The sequence below is a fragment of the Capsicum annuum genome, chromosome 5, assembly GCF_002878395.1.
Source record: "Capsicum annuum cultivar UCD-10X-F1 chromosome 5, UCD10Xv1.1, whole genome shotgun sequence".
NCBI lineage: Eukaryota > Viridiplantae > Streptophyta > Magnoliopsida > Solanales > Solanaceae > Capsicum > Capsicum annuum.
The window spans coordinates 204,448,427-204,471,880 of record NC_061115.1 but is presented as its reverse complement, the minus strand read 5'-3'; the positions used below and the strand labels follow the sequence as shown (position 1 = coordinate 204,471,880).

General features: G+C 32.4%; 1 protein-coding gene across 1 annotated transcript; it reads right to left on the bottom strand.

The window, feature by feature from the left end:
- Positions 1–300: 300 nt before the first annotated feature.
- Positions 301–22,189, bottom strand: LOC107872156 (putative late blight resistance protein homolog R1B-17). The gene is made up of 12 exons (XM_047412245.1): positions 21,718–22,189; positions 21,478–21,552; positions 21,100–21,386; positions 20,841–20,939; positions 20,393–20,765; positions 20,188–20,303; positions 18,103–18,438; positions 17,806–18,003; positions 7,219–7,359; positions 6,296–6,460; positions 6,172–6,200; positions 301–391 (listed from the first exon to the last, which is right to left on the bottom strand). Exons 1-12 carry the CDS (start codon positions 22,187–22,189, stop codon positions 301–303), a joined length of 2,382 nt encoding a protein of 793 aa, XP_047268201.1.
- Positions 22,190–23,454: the final 1,265 nt, after the last annotated feature.

Below are 23,454 nucleotides of genomic sequence, written 5' to 3'. Positions count from 1 at the left end.
GCACCTGGTGCCAACGGTGGAGGAATGATAGCACCCGTTGCACCAGCTCCGTCCATTCCTTCATCAGCCTCATATTGCATACGTTGTTGCCCATATCTTCCTTGGACTGGACGATTTCTATTGACGTTTCTTTGCACTGGTGCAGCAACTTGCTCAGCTCGCCTTGGGTTTTGAGGATTCAGAAATTCCTCATCACCCAAGTCTTCATCATCAGGGTTCTGGTGACGTGCTTGTTGACCCAAATTTTGCACATTCACCTGAGCCCTGGCCATAGCAGCTAGTCTTTCTGCTTTCTGTTGTTCAGCCATTCTTCCTATCAGTTGAGGTTCCGGATTGATTGGTAATAGTGGTGCTCCAGAACTTCTTGTGTTTGGCATAAACAACACAGTACCTACAATAAACAAAAACAATAAATAAATGTAAATCAAGGAAACTTAACTATTAGCAAATTTTTGCACACAAACTTTTACTCTACAACCGTATTCCCTGGCAACAATGCCATTTTTGATAACGCTCAAATTACACTCTTAAATGGGTGTAAGCGATCGTTGTCAATATAAAACCCAACTAGGTTTAGGTCGAATCCCACAGGGAATAGGGTGTGAACTTCGATTTGTTTATGAAATGCTTTACTGATAGTTTACTATTTCCGAAGATGGGGGTTTAAATTTCACAGAGAGTCAATTGTCACTTTCAATATTTTAGTGTTGTAATCAATATAAATGAGAAACCAGAGTTATGTTTACCATGGGTATTGGGAGTTAACAAATACTAGGTAATGCTTGGGATTCTTGGAGTAAGTAGAAACAACAGAATATCCTTGACTATGATACTTTCTGACTTATCTATCGACCTCACCAGATAATTTATTATCTAATTCTCTCGAACTTAGATAACTTATCTATTTCCAATAGGATATTATCTCAGGTAGATTAATCCAGTTACGGCATCAATCATTAAACAGAAGGTTGGTAGCTTCCGAGTCCCTGTTGATAATTCACGACCTCTAGTCTTCTTCTCCGTTAGAAGCAAATAAAACCTAAGGCATAACCTAATGTTTGCAACCACTAGATTTCAGTTAAAATAACAGAATTTCAAGATGTTCTACTACTCTTTGAATCCGTTAAACACCTAGCATCATATCAAACTCTAATCCATGGATCCCATAACTCCGGCTAATGGAATTAGCCATTCATGATTTGATGAACAAAATAACAAGTTGAATTCAAGATGATAATGATCAACTTACGAATGGATGAAAAACAACAAGTAGTTCCTTCAATTTAATCACAAGGTGGAAGACCAAAAATAGTTGATAAGAAACAAGAAGAATAATTGATGAAAGAAAGCAATGGACGTCCCTCTCTTCTCATAGTTAATGTTTGATAGATAATGACCAATTCCTCTTCTTTTTAAAAACCCTAAAACAAGTCTTTAAATAGTCAACCCTAATTAAGGAAACAAAATTAAAGTTTCAGTTTTCTCTTCGAATTAGATAACGATGCTTTTGACAGCGTGTCAGACACCTGACGATGTGTGCGAAATGTCGTCAAAGGTTTCAGTGAATTGTTATCTTATGACTCTTCAGACGGTAATCCTGAGGGCGTGTCAAAGATCTTGATGGTTCTTGCAAACTGGCATCACACTTCACTGGAAATCAGCGTACTCTGGCCTCTAGTTGACGGTGATTTTAATGAGATGTTAAATATTTGACGGCCCTTCTGAATCATCATCACATTTCTTCTAATTTTCTCTAGTTCTGTCTAATCTTAACGGTGACTTTGACAACCTATCCCACGTATGACGGCGCTTCAAAATGATCGTCAGATACATTTCAGCTTATTTCCACCAGATTTTAACTGTTTTATTCTTCTTTCTTTGGTTTTTTCCCCTATCACTTGTATCTTCATTAACACACAAAAACAATTAAAAACAACAAAAGTTTCTTAAGACTTCGCAATTATTCATAGTTAAAAGCTTCAAATGTGTTAGCATCGGCTCACACATCAACTCATAGCCTAAAACCGTGGTTTACCGATGCGGGACTTATGATATGTTATACTACATGGGTGGATCATTACGACATCTCACATGGGGGAATTACCAATTTTTGAACTCCAATCCTTCAAGAAAACTTGAATTGGGGGCTTGGCCGCTGAGTTAAGGGAGGATTCCATATAGCCTGTGGGACTATAGAAATGTAGGGTGTACCATCTAGTTCAGAAGTAAAAATAAAAAGTGTGTCATGAATACAAGAAGATGTTTTGAACTTATCAAACTATGCCCATGTGTTTTCATTTATCTTATGTTAAATGTTTTATGAAATGCTCTCACCTATGTTGTATAAAAACATGTTATCTTGGATTGTTCTACATACCAGTACCTTTGTGTATTTACCCTGTAACACCCCACATTTTACATGTACTAGTAATGTTCACATAAAATGACATACGACTTGATTTAATTACTACCAAAATTTTTCAAGTGTTCAAGTGTTAGATTGGGGCACTATATGGAAGTCTATTTAGAGACTGTGGCCTTAAACGGAAAAAAAAAAAACATTGACATGCTTATGGAACTTAGGGAGCTAGCAGGTGAGTCACCTGTGTGCTTAGCTTAAAAATTATATATACATGAGGGAGAAGAATTCATTCATAAGTGAACTCACTTGAAGTCTAGACGTTAGTAAAAAGAAAGGGGAATGAAGACAAGGCTTAACGCCGAAACTTTCCAAGTCTTGTGACAAACGAAGCCCAAGTTAGGGAGGCTATTAAAGACAATGGTTTAACATTATATTGGGCCAAGATGTTCAGCCCAAGATTTTTATATAATAGGCCCAACTACATTCATTCACTACTAACAAAATTGAGCCCAAACAAAGTGCAAGAAAGAGTAAGGAAATGGGCCACTAAAGCCCATTGATTTAGAGATCCAAAAGGCCCAAGTGAAAGGGGAAAATTAGTCATTGACCAACTTGAGTTAATCAGCTACAAATATTAGGAGAAAGTCGGTCTAAAGTCTCCTTAAAAAGGGACCAAAACCGAGCTCTAGGTTAACCAAAGAAAAGACCAAAAAAATTCAGAATTTCTCTCTAAGTTTCTCTTGGTATTTCTTCACCTTGGAAGGCAACCAAAGGCTACTTTTTGAGTTCTTGAATTAGACCTACACCTTGGGAGTTAAGGTATGTAAAAATAACCATATACTTGATATGAATTTTCCATGGAAAACAAGATAAGTTGGCTGGTTCACTGTGCAGGAATTTCTGGACAGCTTGTGTCCTGAAAGTTGTTGTTTGGTTTTCTTGGCTTTGGAATGATTTTTACCCTGATTTTTCACTTTAATATGATGTAAAGTTGAGGTTATTAACATTTTATAGTGTGTATATGGTTGCCAAGGTTGCTGGACTGTTTTGCTAGTTCTTTGGAAACAAGTATCCTTATATAATCTTATGTGCTTCCAAACTGGTATTGGACTGTTTTGTTGAGGGGGATGTTGTTTCACGTTTCCCCTACGTTTTGAGCTATTTTGTGACTATGTTAAGGTTTATTTGATGTATATATATGTTGGGAGCATCTGGTTCAAAGTTGGGACAAGTATGAATTGTTAACGACGAAATATAGGGAGACGACGAGATGTTGTGCTTCTTAGTTGAGCGTTTTGTAAAATGGTTATGTGTTGTAGTTATGGACTGTTGCCAGCATGTTATAGAACTAATATAGGCTGTATACATCATGTATATGATAATCTATGCTGGTTGAATACAGTTAGAATTGAGAAAGTCGGAATAACACCATTGAGTTGATGGTTATACGTTTGTTGCCAAAGTGTTGTGTCTTGTGAGATTGGGCTGTCCAGATGCATTGATTAGCTGCTAATACTAGCTTTAAAACATGATATTGTAGATAAATAGTTGGAAGAAAAGAAGTTATTTCGACGTAAAAACAAGTTGATATGTCGAGGTATGTAAGGCTATTCGATCTCTTATTATTTGGCATGGAATCCAAAGTCTTCATTGGCACATAGAGATCTTTACAAACTTTGACATAACCACTCCACTCTTTAACATGTACTTGTGTGTCCAGATTCGAGCATTGTCACTGCTGCATACATACATTGGGTACCATGACATATGAGTCTTCTTTTTAGCTAAATAAAGTTCATACGTTGTTTATGTCCTACATGTTTCACTAATTGTACAACCCACTCTTTTCATTATGATATGATGTTACATGGACACATACTTGTCATTTGTCATGCTTATAGTCTTATAGCTCAAATGTTACGACCACCAAAGATTCATCTCAAAAGTAATAAGAAGATATATGTATACAGTTGCTTCTGTTGGGTGGTATCCCAGGGGTGAAAGAATCACCTAGCATGGGTCAATCCCAGTATTACAGGGGGTATCCCAGGGGTGAAAGGAAAGCCTAGCATGGGTCGATCCTGATATAGAATTACCACTGATCAGCTGGTCATTTGTATTACATGCTGTGCACAGATTATTCAAGTAATAAGAGTAAAGTAACATAATTGTTATAAGATACATGACTCCACAATATTCATAAAGGTGGTCTTTTACCCTACAGCAGTACATGGTTTCATTTGAGTTTTTATCTCATATATAGTACATGTTGCCTTACATATTCAGTACATTATTTCGTACTGACGTCCCTCTTGGGGGACCTGCATTCCATGCTGCAGGTACAGAAGCTAATAAACCTCCCTAGTAAGAGTACAGGATATCAACCGCAGTCACTGAGCTCCAGGTTGCTTCGGGGCTTTGAGTCTTATCATATCTTTTTGCATTGTATAGTATCTTATCATGAGGCGGGGCCTGTCCCGACCCTTATAAGATAACGTTTCTTGTCTAGAGGCTTTGTAGACTACGTAAAGTATAGTATGGTCATGTATCGTACCGTAGACATTGTGGCTCCAACGGCCTAGTCATATAATATCTTTTGGCTTGCTAGTCCTATTTATCTTTTGAGGGCATGTTTAGTATGAAAGTAACTTATAATGTTCATAGGTAATGTATCGCTACAGGTTGATTCTCCCGAGCCTTACCGGCAACGGGTGCCAGTCCGCCTTAATAGGATTTGGGGCGTGACATACCCCCTATATTTCTGGTTCTGAGGCCCAGTCCCATGGTCCTACTAATTTGTAGATCGTTATCAGACATTTGGAATTGGTGAGCCTCCCTTATTTTGAAAGATGTTTTTTCATGTCTTGATTTCATTTGTTTTTAGTTCATGGTCTGACCGAGGACCTTGTCCCAGATTCAGACAGATTGTTGTATTCAGCTTAATAGAGACTTCGTAGACTTGTTATAGATGTTTATGGGTTTTTCTTATGGACTTATGTCCTGCATTTTGTTAGGTTGAAATAAATGATATACCATGTTCCCAGTTTACTTTCGCATTATTATAATAGATGGGTTTTTCTTATGATGACAAGCTAAGGGGTCATTCGGGCCTTCATGGTTCTGGATGCTCGTCATGACCAGGGTTTTGGATCGGGTCATGACATTTTAACGGCAGCTAGGATATCGAATTAAGCTAAACAATAATGTTAGAGTTGTTGCCATTGGTAGATTCCGCATTATATACGTCCCAGACATGTTAAGAGGAGTCTGTGGTTGTAGTCAGAGGATCGAAAAAAAACTCGGGAGAGTTAAGATGTCATCTCTTATACCATATAATGAACTGAGCAAGATGAAGAACTGATATATATACGCAAAATAAATAATAGTCTCTATGAGAGTTCTCCTCCTACAGTGGAAATAAAACCAGTAAACTAGGAAAATAAATAATTACAAACCAACTATATATTTCACACGACATATATTAACTCCATATTTGACATACAAAATGTATATCCCATTTTCTCATCGCATCAACTTAATATAGTTCTTTCTACAAATTCATGCATTGACAATCAATACATCTTCTCTAACATAGAGAAAGATTTCAATGTAGCAATAAAGTGGGTATAAGAATTATTTCACATCACAAGCTTAAAATTTATATTGTACTTCGATAATGAAATTGGACTACATCTCCACTCTATGAATATGTAATTTGAAACTCACGACGTATAAGATCAATTAAAAAGAAGTGCTTCATATGAGTAATTCCTTTCATTCTCCAAACTCGAAAGCGAAACTCCACATACCTCCCACCGGATCCATTGCAACACCACAGCTTCTCATCCCAAAATTCCATAAAATCAGTAAGAAAAAAACTGATAGAAATAAAAACAAGTAAATCCATGACCTTCAAATTACTCAAGGGTATACCTCAAGCTTGTCTTCTCCCATATTTTCTTCAACATATTCTTTAATCTTGAGTGTCGACTCTTCAAGATGACGGCTTCCCACCACAAGTTCATGTCTGAACTTCTTCATAGCTTTATAATCTTGAGGATAGCCAATTATCATCCAACAATTCTCCTTGGTATGCCTCTTGAGTTTGAAGAAATCATATTGCAGGGTGAAATTTTTCTTGAACTTCTAACTGTGGCCTCCACCTTGTCCATTTCTTGCATACATGGCTATCACAAGTTTTTTAGCATTAACTACAGGACTCATTCCCAAGTTCCTTGCATGGTTTGCAATAGATTTGTGACTTTTATCACTAATTATCTTTGCATAAGCTTGGTTTACATTTGGTAGAGGAGTCATAAGTAATATTTGACTTCTTGCTTGTGTGTATGACTCATTTAGACCCATAAGAAACTAAAACAATTTCAGTTTTTGTGGATGTAACACATACTCTTTTGACTTATCACATTCACACCCAGGTGCAGGCATAAGGGCCTCAAATTCTTCCCACAAATCTTTAAGTTTTGAGAAATACATAGACACTTAGGCGTTCCTTAAGACAATGTGTCCATTTCTTTGTGTAGATTGAATGTTCTTGCCCCATCAACTTTATTAAACCTTTCAAATAACTCATTCCAGACAACACTATCCACAGATGCATGCATAATTCCACCAAGCAATTCTTTAGAAACTGAGTTCATGATCCAAGAAAGCATAATTACATTGACTCTCTCCCAGTGACTACTTAACTCATTAGAGAACTTATCTTTAGAACATGTTCCATCAATAATGCCCAACTTATTTCTCCCTAGTAAAGCTATGCGCATAGATCTAAACTAGATTGAGAAGTTCTCAACTCCTCCTGTTAATTGAAAAGAGATGATTTATATGCCACTTACATCAGAAGGGCTGAGAAAGAGAGGACGATTGTAGTCTAATGAACTGGGAGTAATTCTGGATGCTTCACCAGACTCAACAACAGCATTTTGATTCACCATTGTTGCAAATTGCAATTCTTGATTCAAGATTTTTTGATCTTGCTGTGCAGATATCAATACACCAGAACTGATCTTGCTCCACTAATTTTCTAGTGAGTAAAGCTCTAATACCATGTAATTAGGCAAAATTGCAATAAGCTTCTTACAGAGTTAGAAGTGGAGGAAGCACCGATTTTGTGAGTAGAAGAGAGAAAGGAAGATGCTGAGAGAGAGAGAATATTAAAGATAAGGGAATAGACTTGTATTGATTGTGTTAGCAGTATTTACATTGTCTTCTATAAATATAGACTAGCTTGTAAGGTGATCAACAAACTAATCTAACCATTAACTAGTCTATGTAACTAACTGTTAAGACAGTTACAACAAAAAAATGGAAGTCTACTCTACTTTCTTTTCAACCCACCACATTCTCTACATCTTCAACGGTTATCCCTAATCAGATAAGACCAAATAGAAACCTTACCTAATCAGACTACCCAGGAAGTGCGAAACTAACGTCTGATTTAGTAGGATTCCTATTTGGTCACATGGGTTGTTTGATACGTTGGAAAAGGATAAGAATTTTGAAATAAAATTTGAGATTAAATTTCTATCATGTTTGGTTCGAGGTATTAGCTAATCCTCAGATTATCTTATCCCACTATTTATACTAAAATGATAATATCCATATAAAAGATGGGATAAAATGTCATGATATATCTTTATTCTATTCTGCGTATAAAACGGCCCTTAAAGTTGTTAAAGAAACTATGGGAGTGAGATAGGGGCTATGAGGGTAGGCGTGGGGATAGAGTAGCAAAGGCAAATTCAAGATTTAAAGAGGATAGAGGCACATGAGCGGATTTGTCATTTCCAAATACCCCTCTAGGTGCTTTTACTGACTATCATTAATAATATGTAGATAAACAACTTAAATAACTTGGTCCTTAACTAACAATTAAATACTTTAATTTTGAGAACGCACATCTAGACACCTCAACTTATCCATATTGTGTCTTGTAGACACCCAATACTGATGTAACACATAATTTTTGATTGGTGTTTTGATGATTCTATCGTAATTTGGAGTGTTTATTTGGCAGTTGAGATCAAATTAAGGTGTTTATCTTTGCGCCCCAGTTCCAAGTTAGGCATTGGAACTTGCTGCTTAGTGTCATATTTTGTTGTAACAAAAGATTACAGCTGTAACACTTTACAAGAGTCTAATAATACATCAGATCTCATGGTAATAAAAAATAACTCATACATATGATATCAAGAAAATACTACTATTAGACAAGAATTGAAATGAAGTCCCCGTAACACTTGATATCTGTACTTCACCTCAAGCTATTGTCTTCTCCCATAATTTCTTCAATATGTCTCTTAATCTTGAAGGCCGACTCCTCAAGCAGGTTGAAATGAGCTTAATAATGAGTCAGAAAGGTAGGGCAAATCAAACTTGTTAAACCGGGCGGTCCGGTTCAAACCAGCACCAGTCTATGTAATTTTATTGGGTTTTGGGCCGGTTTGATATCGGGTCACTCTTAACGGGCTGGTCAGGTCCGGTCCCAAATAGTGAATCTTGCTGAAATGGATCGAAACAGACCCACTTAGCGTGTGTCCGATTTTAATCAGTCAAAACCGATCAAAACTAAAGAAAATTAAATTCAAATTTACATGTTTTTTTAATATATTCACACCTATGTACATTTTAAATATGTTAAAAAATATACATACAACATACACTAAATATATGCTATTTTAGAAAATATATACACATGTATACATTAAATATATACTAGTTTAGAGTCTATAGAAAATACACACACACACACACACACACACACACACACACACACACACACATATATATATATATATATATATATATATATATATATATTTAAATAATATACGTATAATATATATGCACTAAATATATACTACTTTAGAAAATATATACACATGTATACTTTAAATATATACTAGTTTAGATTCTATAGAAAATATATGCACATATATACGTACATCATACAATATAATATACATACGACTTAAAATACTACTTTAAATAATATACATAAAACATACATACACTAAATATATACTACTTTAGAAAAAATATACACATGTATAAACTAAATATATACTACTTTAGAGAACATATACACATGTATACACTAAATATATAGTAGTTTAGAGTCTATAGAAAATATATGCACATATATACATACAATATAATATATATACTGCTTTAAATAATATACATACAACATATATACACTAAATATATACTACATTAGAAAACATATACACATATATACGTACAATATAATATATGTATGTATATATATATATATTATATATACTACTTTAAACAATATACATACAACATGTATACACTGACTATATACTACTTTAGAAAGTATATACACATTTATACTTTAAATATATACTAGTTTAGATTCTATAGAAAATATATGCACATATAAACGTACAATATAATATATATATATATATATATATATATATATATATATATATACTACTTTAAATACTACTTGAAACAATATGCATACAACATATATACTACTTTAGAAAATATATAGACATGTATACGTTAAATATATACTACTTTAGAGTCTATAGAAAATATATACACATATATGTTGCATATACTACTTTAAATGCCACTTGAAAGTTGAAAGATATATACATAGGGATGGCAATGGGGCGGTGCGGGTGCGGGTTTTAAGCTATGCGGTGTGGTGCGGATTTTAAGTTATGCGGTGCGGGTTGAAGTAATTTTTTTTTTAAATGGTACGGTGCAGTGTGGGTTGCGGGTATATGCATGTTTAAATTAAAAAAAAAAAAAAAAGCTAAATATTAGCATTGTTCTCGTGAATATACCTAAAATTATATGTGTTCTTTACTTAAATTTTATGATACTTAAAACTACATACATAACACTAGGAATAAATAATTTTATAGTAGCTTTTTATATCTCTATTCATTTGAATAAAAATATGATATTTGATCATTACTTGTACACGTTATACTTTTTGATAATTTTTTAGTGAAAAGTGATATAATAGAAATTAGTTATTATTTTTTAGTTGTAGATTTGAAAATATTATGATTTTCAATGGAGTTATAAATTTTTCAAAAAAAGGAAAAAAATAAGAACATGGGGCGGTGCGGTTATGCGCGGGTATGAATGTGGGGCGGGTTTATGCGGGTATAAAGGTAATGCGGTGCGGTGCGATTTTAAAACTTGCAGGTTTAGAAAAAACCTGCACCGCACCCGCATCGCACCGCACCATTGCCATCCCTATATATACATTACATGTTATAGTACTTTAGAAAACACATATATACATACAAGATTACAATGTATGCTACTTAATATAATAATACTTGAAGTTTTGAACATATATTCATTATATATTTTCATTATATTTGAACTTAAAAGATATTTATTTTTTCATTATGTGTATATATGTTTGTTATGTTTATTACTTAGTTTAAAATTTGATAGAAATATATTAAAAGTATTTAAATTCAAACTAGAAATTCAATTTAAATGAAAAAAATTACAAAGTAAGGAGTGAATGAATGTTATATTTAATTCATTACAAAATGATCCAAAAACTTATAATTTACATAAATGAAAAATCTACAAATTTGGCATCATTTTTTCCAACGCATGCATGTTAATATTAACGGGAACTGCCATAGGAAAGTCAAAATCAATGGGGATAAAACCATGCATTGGACTTGATTGTGCTAAGTTCTCCCTTGAAGTCATAATTTCTTCAAGATTTTGTTTGTCTTTTGACTCCACCTCCATTCTTTGATTTCTTTATTCCGTTCTAATCCAATCTCTAAGGCAAACTAGAACATTCATAGTATTGCTTCCCAATAAGTGTTGGTTGTCTCCAAGCTGTTGTCATCCCTGATTAAAAGTGCTATCCAATGTAATGGTTGACATTGGAACATTCAATATATCTCTAGCTAATCTTGAAAGCACAGGATATTGTCTTTCATTATTCTTCCACCAATCCAACGCGTTGATCCTTGCTCTACGATCCTCTATCGGATGTCGAAGATAATACTTAAGCTCTTTCTGAGAATTTATTGTGTATGTTGAAGTCACAACCCTGTCCCAAATATTTAAATCATAAAAGTAATCAGGAAAACCACAATGTGTCGACCTTTTAGAAAATGATGGCTCCTCGAGAGTCTAAGGAGCGACAGTTGGAGTCATATTTATCGGTACAGCTACATCAAGTAAATCGACATAATGGTTATATAATGCTTCTATGTAAAATCTGATTTTTCTTTAGGTTCTATCTCTAAGGAAGCATAAATAATAGAACTAAAATCGCACATAGTATAATATTTCATACATGGATTTAGTATAACACAAACTAAGTAAATTGGGGGAAGTGGATAAAAATACTTTTTAAATTTAGCAAACATAGCACCAACAGCTTCTTTGTAACCTTCTCTATTCTTATATTCTTTAAGCAAACAAGAAATGTGGCTAAATAAGCTGAAATATTACAAACAGTAGGATAATAAGCACAAGAGAATTCAACCGTAGCTATAAAAAAAAATTTCAAAAATTGAACAAGATCATCAATTGCAGCCCAATCAGAATCATGTAGCATACACTCAGGAAAAGAACCACAATATTGATTAAAAGTCATTATAATAGGAACTTTATAAGCAAGATAAGGTTTTAAATAAGTATAAGTAACATTCCATCTAGTATCACATTCTTCGGGCATAAATATCGTGCTATGTCCATTTTGTTCACATTTAGCTTCAAATTCTCTCACTCTACCTTTTCGATTATTTCCTTGAATAAAGCCAACCGCAAGCCAGACTTTTTCAATATAAAGCTCAAAAAATTCAAAACCATCTCTTACAATCTATAATCTATATCTATATCTATATCTATAATCTATATCTATAATATATTAAAAGTGTGAAGACCCTTGAAAAAGTGATTTGAACTTTTTGCCCTTCATTAAAACATTTTGCAATAAACAAAATCGTCTTTTAGCTATTTTCTAATAATTTTTAAAATTTAAAAAATCATAAAAATTTAGTTATTAAACCTTTCCTTATTTGAGTTATGTACCTAAAATTTAGGATTCTTTTGGAAAAATATTTTACCAACATCGGTCAAGTTTTTTAAAGAATTTTACCAAAATTCATATGTATGAATATAGTGGAAAAAGAAGAAAAAATATTTTTTAAAAAAAGTAAACAGAAATTAGTATGGAGTGCATTGAGATGACCAATGGAAAAATAAAATTATTATAGTAGTAATAATACTAAGATAGGTTATGTAAATATTTTTTAGTTACGATTAGCATTCTTGTTGACAATAGTGTAAAACTATTACAAAAAAAAAAAAAATAAGGAAAACTGACATCTTTTTCCTAGCTGTACCTAACATTTTTATAGTTAGTACATTGAACATAGTCCTAAGATTTTAAATATAGTCTTTCCTTTTTTAAAATATGTAAAAGAGTTAGTATTTTATATTTTAAGATTAATTAAAATACTACCTTATATAATTATTTACTCATTTAAAAGAAGTAAAACTCCTAATATATAGTACACTTCTAAATCAATTAAAGTATTAATATACTATCTTATATAATTCTATTTAAGTAACTTTTTGTGAACAAAGATTTAACTCTTAATAATATAATACGCATTTTTTTCTTGTTCATTTGCTTTTTTATTTGGTTTTGATTCAATTTATTTTTCTTCGTTTTACATACAATTAGTTCTAATATTTTTTTGTGTTCTTTCAGCTGAAAATTTTGATTAAAAAAAGAGAAGAACCATGCGACGTTGTCAAGAAATGAAGTGGATCAGATGATGATAATTAATTGTTGTATTGGTTAAAAATCAAAGCTTATGCTTCTAATTATAATTAATAGGAATTTTATATGACACTCAATTGATGATATGTATGTTCTTATTTGCTTTGGACATAAAGTTCTTCTTCTTCTTTCTCCATGAATTACGAGCAGAAGAAGAAAAATTAATTTTTGAAAAATAAAGGCGAACAAAAGACTATCATTGCTATGTCCAAAGAATCACACTTACAAATTGATAATTTTTGTTTCTGCGAATTTCTTAACTTTATTTTCTATAATTTTCATTGTCATTTATATATTGTAAGTAGTTGTTGGTCTAATTTTGGTTTATGTTTAATATGATAACATGCTTTATGATTGACATTTAAATTATTTGTGATACTTAGCTAAAATTATATTATTTTAATTTTTAAAATTATTTAATAAAATATTCAAGTTAGTCCTTATTGATTTAAGCAATAACATAATTTGTAAGAGGACTTCAATGAGTAGTAAATATATACAATAATAAACAATTATTGTATGTACACATCTACATCTACAGTATAAATATATTTATAATTACTTAATCCTATTTCTACTTGAAACTTAATAGTTTCGAGGCAACAATTTTAAATATTTTTTGAAGATAAATTGAATTAGATTAACTTAATATTTTAAAATTATAATTATAATATTTAAAAACTATATGACAAGTATTATTAGTCACACTTTTTCTCATGTTAAGATGATAAAAAGGTATATTTTTAGGTATTTTTTCGAGTTAACACAATTTAAATCAAAGAGGAAAGAAAATCACAAAAATTTAAAAAAGTGAGTTCTGTATATTTTTACTATCATTAAAAGAGAGAGGTTTTAAATATTTTTATCAATTATTTATTTTAATCTAAGTAGAGTCATATATAGTATCTAACTCTACTTTGAAGACAACTAATATTTTAATGTGAATTTGGTTATAATATAAATCGAAGTGTCTGTTAAATAATTTTAACTAAGATTAGGAGTATTCATATACGTGCAAAGCAGGTATACTAAACTAGTTAAATTATATATATGACAAGCACACTTAACTTAGGTAATGGTGGAGAAAGGTCAACTTTTAACTTGTCAATAACAGTCTTGTTGTTAGATGCATTATCAAAAGCAATACATACAATTTTTCTTCCAATACCTGTAATATTCTACAACTTTAGTAATAGATTCAGCAATAAATTTTCAGTATGTCTACGATCTTCATCATACAAAAAAGCTAGAATATATTTTTGCATAATAAAATTACTATCTATCCAGTGACAAGTAATTATTAAATAACTATTTTTATTAACAACATGACCAAGATTAGAAGTTAGAGCAATTCTACATTGAATATTTTTAATAATGTAGATAAATAATAAACATATTGTGCATGAAGTCTAAAAATATCGACCCGACAAGTACTTTTAGAAATACCATTAAACATAGGATTATAAATTCCTTGAATATAATGAATGAAAGCATCCGAAGAAGCAAAAGTGAAAGGCAAACAACCCACAACTATTATTTTCGCTATTTTTTTCGATCCTTCATTTTATTATAATTCTTAATTGACTGCTAGTGGGGTTCAATCTAGTTTGTGTTGGCCCACCAACAGCCTCACCACCTTGTACAATACATAACTCTTTAGCGTGTCTATCTCTTAAAGGTTTCATCAATGAATCCGTACCCCCTTTATTGCCTCCGATTTTATGCTCATATATAATTTCACAAATATTGCATTGCACCTTAATTTCTCTTTCTATTTCCATAAAAAGTTCTCATGCGATACTAGTTCTTCTACAAGGTCTTGGGGCACGGAGAGGACGGGGAGGAATATTAACCGATTCAGATCTAACATTAGCATCTCCTACTCCGGGTGTCTCACCAATATTTTCATCTTCTACATCTAAATTAGCCACATCTACTTCATTTTCTTCTTCTATACCATAATTTTTCTGAGCTTCTGCATAATCCATATCGTGAGCACCTACACCTATTTCTTCCTCAAAAGGTTGACTAACCGGTACCGGAGGCACACAGATATATCTATTACTTGAACTACCTCTACCGAAACCGATATCAATTCATTTTTTACTACCACTACCACTTTTGGAATAAAAAATTTTGATACTTTTACCGAGGTTTCTTATTTTATCTATATTGTAAAATAAACTACAAAATATTCAAAATACACAATAATAATAAAAATAAATATTCAACAATTAACTCACTAATTAAAAATTAAAGAAAAAAGATGGAACGATAATACCAAATTTTTGAAGTATTCGAAAGTTGCGACTTTAGAAAACTTCCACTTGATATTTGTAAACGCAAAATTTAAAAATAAAATTGAATAATTTAGAAAATAATTAGAATATTTGAGAGAGAATGAGAGAATAAGATTTGTGTGGAAAATGATTTGAAATTGTAGGGTATTTATAGAAAAAATTTTGAATTCATTTTTTTTAAAATATAAAATCAATTTTGGCCAAATGGCCGTTGAACCCAAACAACATTATAGTCTTTGGGCCAACGGTCCATTTGACCATTGGAGCCCAGTCAACAACAGCCAAAAAAAGTTTTAAATTTTTTTTTTAATGAACTGGGACGGTCTGGTCCGGGTAAACGGTGGGCCTGATCCGATTTCGTTACTGGGCTGGTCCACCAGGCCTGTACCCTGAAATGGCCCAGTCCAGGACCGACGGTCCAATATCTCGGAGGCCCACCAGGCCGGGTTCGACTAGGACGGAACGGGCCAGTCTGGCCCGATTGACAGGTTTAGGGAAAATTCAGAGGTGGGATAAGGATTTGATAAGTTGTAAATTAATTGTTTGTACATATTCAATAGATTTTTAAGACAATATAAAGTCTAAACCAAAGCTACTAGATCGAAGCTGAACCCGTAGAGAACAATCTAGCTCCTCCTCTGATCCGTCGCTTACGAGTTCGTCTGAACTCATTAACTTTTGACTTAAGACTTACATTTATCATGCAAATTTATTTATAAAATATGTATATATTACTCATTAAGCTACAATTTAGTTAGTTTAAGAAGAATTAGAGTTCCCAATTCATAACATCAAAGTATATATCTATACATTGCAAAGTTTCTATTACTGATCACTAGTGGAGCTATGAGAAGAGGTTCAACTGAATAGATTTTGTCGAAAAATCATATTATGTTACAATAACAACTACATATTTCACATGATTTCATAAAACGGTCTGAAAAAAGATAGTGTACATACATACCTTAAAATACTTTTTTTTAATATACAAACTACATTGAATTCCTCTAACATTGAGAAAGATTCCAATGTAGTGATAAGGAGGGTATAAAAATCTCAAAACTTTAATACATTTTACATCACAGTCTTAAAAGTTATATTGGGCTTTGATAATGAAATTAAGCTATACCAGAATCAAAGTTTTATTTAAGAATTTTTTTTTTCACCCGGCCCGATACCCACATTAAAGTCCCACTAAATTTGAATTTGCACAAACACTGGAGGAAAATGCGCTCCCCAATAAAAGAGATATACAAATGTTCATGCTTAATGGACCAAAAGTGATATACATAATCTTCAAAGATGAGTCTAGAGAATATAAGTTCTAGAGCTCGATATTTAGTAGTAATCTATCGAAAACAATCTCACTACCTTATTAAGGTATGGATAAGGCTACATATATCTTATCCTCCTCGAACTCCACTTATGAGAGCATACTGGGTATTATATTGTTGAGTTCAATCCAAAATAAGAGGAAAATTAGATGATAAGACTATTCTTAACAAATATTCTTAATTTATTATTAATAAAACCTCTCTAAAAAATTAAAAAAGAAAGTAGAAAAAAACTATTCTTAGGATATAACTATATAAATGATGAATTCCGCTCCTCTCCATTTTTCCCAAATTCTAGCTTGGATGGAAGATGCATGCCATAAAAAAATTCTAGCTTGGATGGAAGATGCATGCCATAATTAAAAATTAACGATTGAGATTTAAGTAATTAAAATACAACGCTAATCATGACTAGAATAATTAAATACTTTAATATATTTATCCTAAATTTTTTTGTAGAACCCCACAATGTTAGATTTGCATTTATATTTTCCCTATATACAAACTTCTCTTTTTTTGCCTTTATTTTAACCATTCATTGTGTGCCAATATCTCCCTCTATGGCAGGGATATGTTTACATTCAAAAATAGAAAAATTAGAAATAAACTTCAACGTATCATAATACAAATGAAAGAAATTCATAAAATACTAGTTGCCAAATATAGAATTTAAAAGTGTGAATCTAACATAATTTTAATTTTAGGAGCAAAATAAATTTAGAATTTAATATATTTTTCTAAAAAATATGAAATATAATTTATGTGTTTATTTTTTGAAAATAAAAAATTTAAGTTTCTTTTTTTTTTTTAAATAATAATGAAAACAAGGTTTCGGCTGTTTTTCAAATTTCCAAAATAACTTCAAATTTTATTGAAATTGTCATGCCCAAATACTTATTTTCAAATAAAGTGAAAAAAAAATTCAAAGACAAAATGAAAAATTTATGTCCTGCTTTAGTACTTTACTTCAAGCTTGTCTTCTCCGGTTATTTCTTCAACATATTCCTTAATCTTGAGTGCCGATTCTTTATGTTGATGGCTTCCGCACACTGAGAGGGACTTTAATGAAGCAATATCTCCAAAACTTTTCTGGGATCTCTGTAAGCTGAGGACACAATCGTATTCTAATTCCTCAAACACGGGAAAGGATTCATCTGCAATAACCTACAATTTAGAAAAAGACATATAATACAGTTGTAGAGATTTGAGATTGTGGAAGGTGACTTGTTCCATTTTCCATTCTTTTTCACCCGGGATACTTACGCAATGTAGTTCCAGCTTTTGAAGGTTGGGTAGTGATCTCCCAATTCCTGACAGTGCATCTGATCTTAGTTTGAGGCCATGCAACTTCACTTTTTTCAAGCTCAAAGGGAGGTGAAAATCAAACTGATGTGCATGTGTAGGCCCAAAACTCTTAAATATAGCATAAACTCTTTCAAGTTTATTAAGGAGGTCCAATCTTGGAAAATATATCTGCTTTGCTGCTGAACAACCCATGTGGAATTCAAGGGCTCGAAGATTGGGAAACCTTTCCAAAACATTTTCTGAGTCTACCGAACAAGAAAGATTGAGAAGCTCTAATGTTGCCAAATTCTCTAACTTTGTTGGTTTGTCCATAACCAAATCAAAGACAGAACAAGTACTTCCGATGTGTTAGGATTTTTGCCTTGATTTTCTTACCAAATTTAAGTTTTATTTTCTTAGAAGAAAAATAAAAGTAATACCATAATTACTTTTATTTTTTCTAAAAGAAAAATATATAACTTTTTCATATTTGGCTAACCTCTTTGTAAGAGGAAAGGTTTTGAAACTTTATAAATAAAAAATTCTCCCTTCTCATACAATAACATAATAGCATCCACAATATAGTTATTTAAGAGTCTTGTTTAGGAGAGATATTCTCCCAATAATTTTATATTTTTTTTATTATTAGTTTTCATGTGTAGGCCAATTGGCCAAATTATATCAATAATATTATTTTTTTAGTATATTTTTATTTGTCATCTGAATTATTACCGTCTTGATTTACAAATTTTAAGCTTTCGCATGACGCCCTCTCAATTTCGAACCCAACAAGGGGTATCAGATCCTACGGTTCAAAGGTCAAATGATTTGGTGAAACGAGGTTGAAGACAAGTTAAAGGCGGTTCAAATCAATTTACAATCAATTTGATGATAATAAAGATATATGTCTAAAAGCTACATGTGGAGATGATTTGTTAATCATATTTTCAACAATCATGTTGTCACATATTTAAAAATAAAACTCACTTTTAACCATGCAAAAGGGCTTCAATAATTTTTAATCCGAAAAGGGCTCATAGACTTTTAACTCAAAACCTACATTTTTAAGCATGTCAAACAACAGTGACGAAGATTATGTGAAGAACAAAGATCATGCATGTGAAGAAGGCGAATCAAGTCAAGAAAATCAAGCCAAAAAGAGGAGATTTGTTAGGATTTTTTCCCTGATTTTCTTACCAAATTTAAGTTTTATTTTTCTTAGAAGGAAAATAAAAGTAATACCATAATTACTTTTATTTTTTCTAGGGAAAAAGCTCAAATATGCCACTGAACTATCAGAAATGACTCATTTATGTCATCCGTTAAAAGTTGGGCTCATTCATGTCATCGCCGTTACAAAACCGGCCCATCCATGTCATTACTTTTTAACAGATGATTTTTAAAAACAGCATTGCCACATGGCAGCTTATTAGAGGGCCACGTCATTTTTAATTTTTTTTTATTTTTTTAAAAAAAAATTAAAAGAAAAAATAATTTTTTTTTGATCTATTAAAAAGAATCCACGCAACTTTTTAATCCATTGAAAATTAGTTTGATCTATACTTTTAAAATTTGATTAATTTTTCATGAATATATTCTCAAAACATTCTCGTTCGATTCGTTTTTTTTGTCATTTTTGACATATTAAGATTGTTTTCATATTTTATCTTTAATATTAATTATTTTTTTCTTCAAATTAATTTCAAATACAATAGTAAACATCATTTAATAAATATATTATAATAAAATAACTATTTTAATTGACAGGCGAGTAACTAAAAGGGAACGGAGAGAGTATACACTCCACACTTTTTATCACTTTTTTTTTTAAAGATTCACGTTAACTAAAGATTTTGTCATTTTTCAGTTGAAACTGAAGGGATATATAAACATAAAATATTATTATTATATTATTAATAGTTAGCTTCTCATATTTGTCATCTGAATTATCATCGTCTTGATTTGCAAATTTTAAGCTTCCGCATGACACTCTCTCAATTTCAAACCCAACACGATGCTCACATATCGTAGCTTTGCAAGGCTCTAGATAGTAGGGGATAATACCAGGTTTGATTCACCGTTATCCACCACCAGAGTTTCTAGATTACAGAGGTTTGAAAATGGAGGGAGAACTTTTGCCTTCATCGCAATCCTTAAGGACCTCAAATGAGCAAGCATGCCTATTTCATTCAGCGCAGTATCTGTCAAGATTATATAATGCACCTCCAACCTTTTAAGAAGCCTCAGGTGTCTTAGGTGCCAGTTATACAGATATCCAGATTAGCACAAAGATTTCTCTTTTCTGGACCGAAAAAGGAAGAATTATCTGAATGAATGTCCTCATCATAAATAGTGGTCCGTTGATGCAGCATCATATCTGAAGAAGAGGATGAAGACAGAACAACTGAGCTCATCAAATCAAACATTTTTTCCTTTCTAGCTTTTATCGAACAAAAATCATGCACAAGATCATGAATTTGGCAACTCTGTTCGCTACCACCTCTCACTATTACCAAGCTACTAGAAATTAACTCATCCACATAAACCTCCGTTACTTCTTCCACACTCTTCAAATCAGTTGGTTCCACAAGTCCTTCTTTACTCCATAAATCTTTCAACGAAGAGATCGCAAAATCCTCGTCCTTTGGATAACTTGCAAGGTACAATTAGCACAGCTTTAGGTGATCTGACAAATGGTCATAACTTAATTGTATAACCTTCATCACTTCCTCTTCATCCTTAAAAATAAAGGAACTCAAATTATTGAGAGCTTCAATCCACAAAGCCTCTTTCTTTCCTTTCTTGAAATGACTCCACTGATCAAATCAAGTACCAAAGGGAGCCCATCACACTTTTGGGCTATTTTTGCTCCAACATCTTTTAGTTCATCGAGGCAACTTTCTTCTCTGAATACCCTTTTCTCTAATAACTCCCAACTTTCTTCTGGTCTTAGCAATCAAAGATCAAGAGGATCACTGTGCGTTTTCTATGTAAAGCCACTTCCTTTTTTCGACTTGTTAAAATAACTCTATTTCCTTTCTGAAATTCAGAAGAAATGATGTATAATGGTCTTGTTAGCTCATCCCATGTTACAGTATCCCACATGTCATCCAAGACAACAAGGTACCTCTTTTCAAATAGTTCTTTCCATAGTTGATCAGCGACATCATCTTCTATGTCATCCTCATTGAATCTTTCTTTCAAACCAATAACTAGATTGAAAATTATCGGCAACAACTTTGTCTCATTATATTCCTGGTCGACTGCACCAAGCACAAACATCGAAATGACCAACAACAGACTTTTCATTATATATTCTGTAAGCCAAAGTAGTTTTCCCAAGCCCCGGCATGCCAACTATGGAAATGACATCTACCCCAGCTGGTCCGCTAGTAAGCTTCCTGATTATCCACTCTGTCTCCTCCAAACCTACAATTATTTTACTAGTTATTGATGACTTGTTTATAAATGGCTTGTTGGGAGAGTTTGCAAAAATGATACTCGTGTTGTTGGAGATCTTCTCTTGTACCTATTTTTTGACAAGCTTGATCTTTTCTACAGTATCAGGAAGTAAGAAAATAAGCTGTAAGAGACCACAATCTCTGGCAAGAATCGATTTAATGGCATGTTCCGTCTCATATGCCACATCTAGAACACGAGTCCAAAGATCTCTATGCAATTCTTGCTCCACATTCCTAAAGAACGATCTTATGTGTTCTAGGTCTTCTTTTACCCGACTGATTTCTTCTTTTATCAAAGCTTCTTCATCTGTTTCATTTTCATCTTTTTCATCTGTCTTATCAAGTTGATAAGACAAAAGGACAAAATAAAAGTGTCCTACTCTCTCAGCCATAAGTTGAAGCTGTAGTAAGACATATTCAATTGCCTTATGCTCAACGCAACCATTTACTTTCAGCCCAAGGAAATCTCTTAAATTGCCAAAAATATTCTGAAGAAGCTCATATTGAGTCATTGATGGAAAAAACAATTCAGCACGAACCTTAGGTAGATAATGGAGATTCACAAGGAGCACATCCAAAAGTTTAACCAACTGATCCTCAGTCATGGTGGCACTTGATTCAGATTAACGATCTGAGATGATAAAACTTTAGATATTTTCAAGGAGGTGAGGAACGACATGATCCTTTAATTTAACCAGCATGTCATCTCCACTCTGATGAAAAAATGACTTAACCAGATCATGAACCTCATATAATATGCACGACATTTCAGCATTAGAACCATCCAAAATATAATAACAAAGTTGTAAACATGCCGACAAAAATGTCAGCTCCAATTTTAGCTTTTCAATTTGATCCATATCAATAACTATTTGATCTTCTTCATTCTTTAACCTCTTTATGAAATCAAGAAGATTGACAATGTCCTCGCAAAGCACAACAGATGATACCTGCTAAAAGACCAAATGAGCATCAAAATTTCCAGTGCATATATGCGCCATGACAAATTTTACTATAACTAAAGTAAATATAGAAGGAGGGCCTTCTTCAAAATAACCTACTGCATAAGCTAAATTTTTGTCCTATAGTTGCAGTTTATATGATAAACAAGAGATATTTCTCAGAAGGTGACTAAACTAATGAAAATTGTCCGAGAAAGTCACTTGTCTTTGTTTTGTAATAGAAAACCACTCTAATTTTACCATTTCACCTACAGTCACTCTACACGTTCATGTGGTATTCAAAGCTCTAACAACTTTTCCACTCGGTTAGGCATCAAAATTTTTGGGGGTGAATATGTCTACTTTAAAAGGGAAGTCATCCTATGGATGTCAAGAACGGTCATGTGATCAATGGCAGCCCAAATTTTATTTTGGTTCAAAAATTGAATAACAACATTGACAAAACTCATAAAGCAAGCAAGTTAATAAAGAATTTCTACTTATTAACTTGTATAGATGATTTTATACAAATTCAAAGAAAAAGAATACATACAGATGAAGTTTTCCTTTTCTCTTTCCATATATGTAGTTTTTCTTTCAAGTTGTCAAGATCTAATCATGTATAAAAAGTACATAAACCTTTATCAAAAGAGAACAAGTAGAAAAAAGAAAATAAGAAACTCAAGACATCTACAACAACAGACATCTACATTCTACCCAGTGTAATCCCACAGGTGGGATCTGGGCAGAATGAATACAAATTTTACCTTTATCTCGTGAAGGTAGACAAGTTATTTCCAAACGACCCTCAGTGCAGTCCAAAAAAGATTTGGAAAAAATGAATTGACTAGGAAATAAATGGCTCCAAACAGAGACGATGTAGGATGGCAACAAGAGACTACTTTGTTAGTGGGATTCTAACAAATATA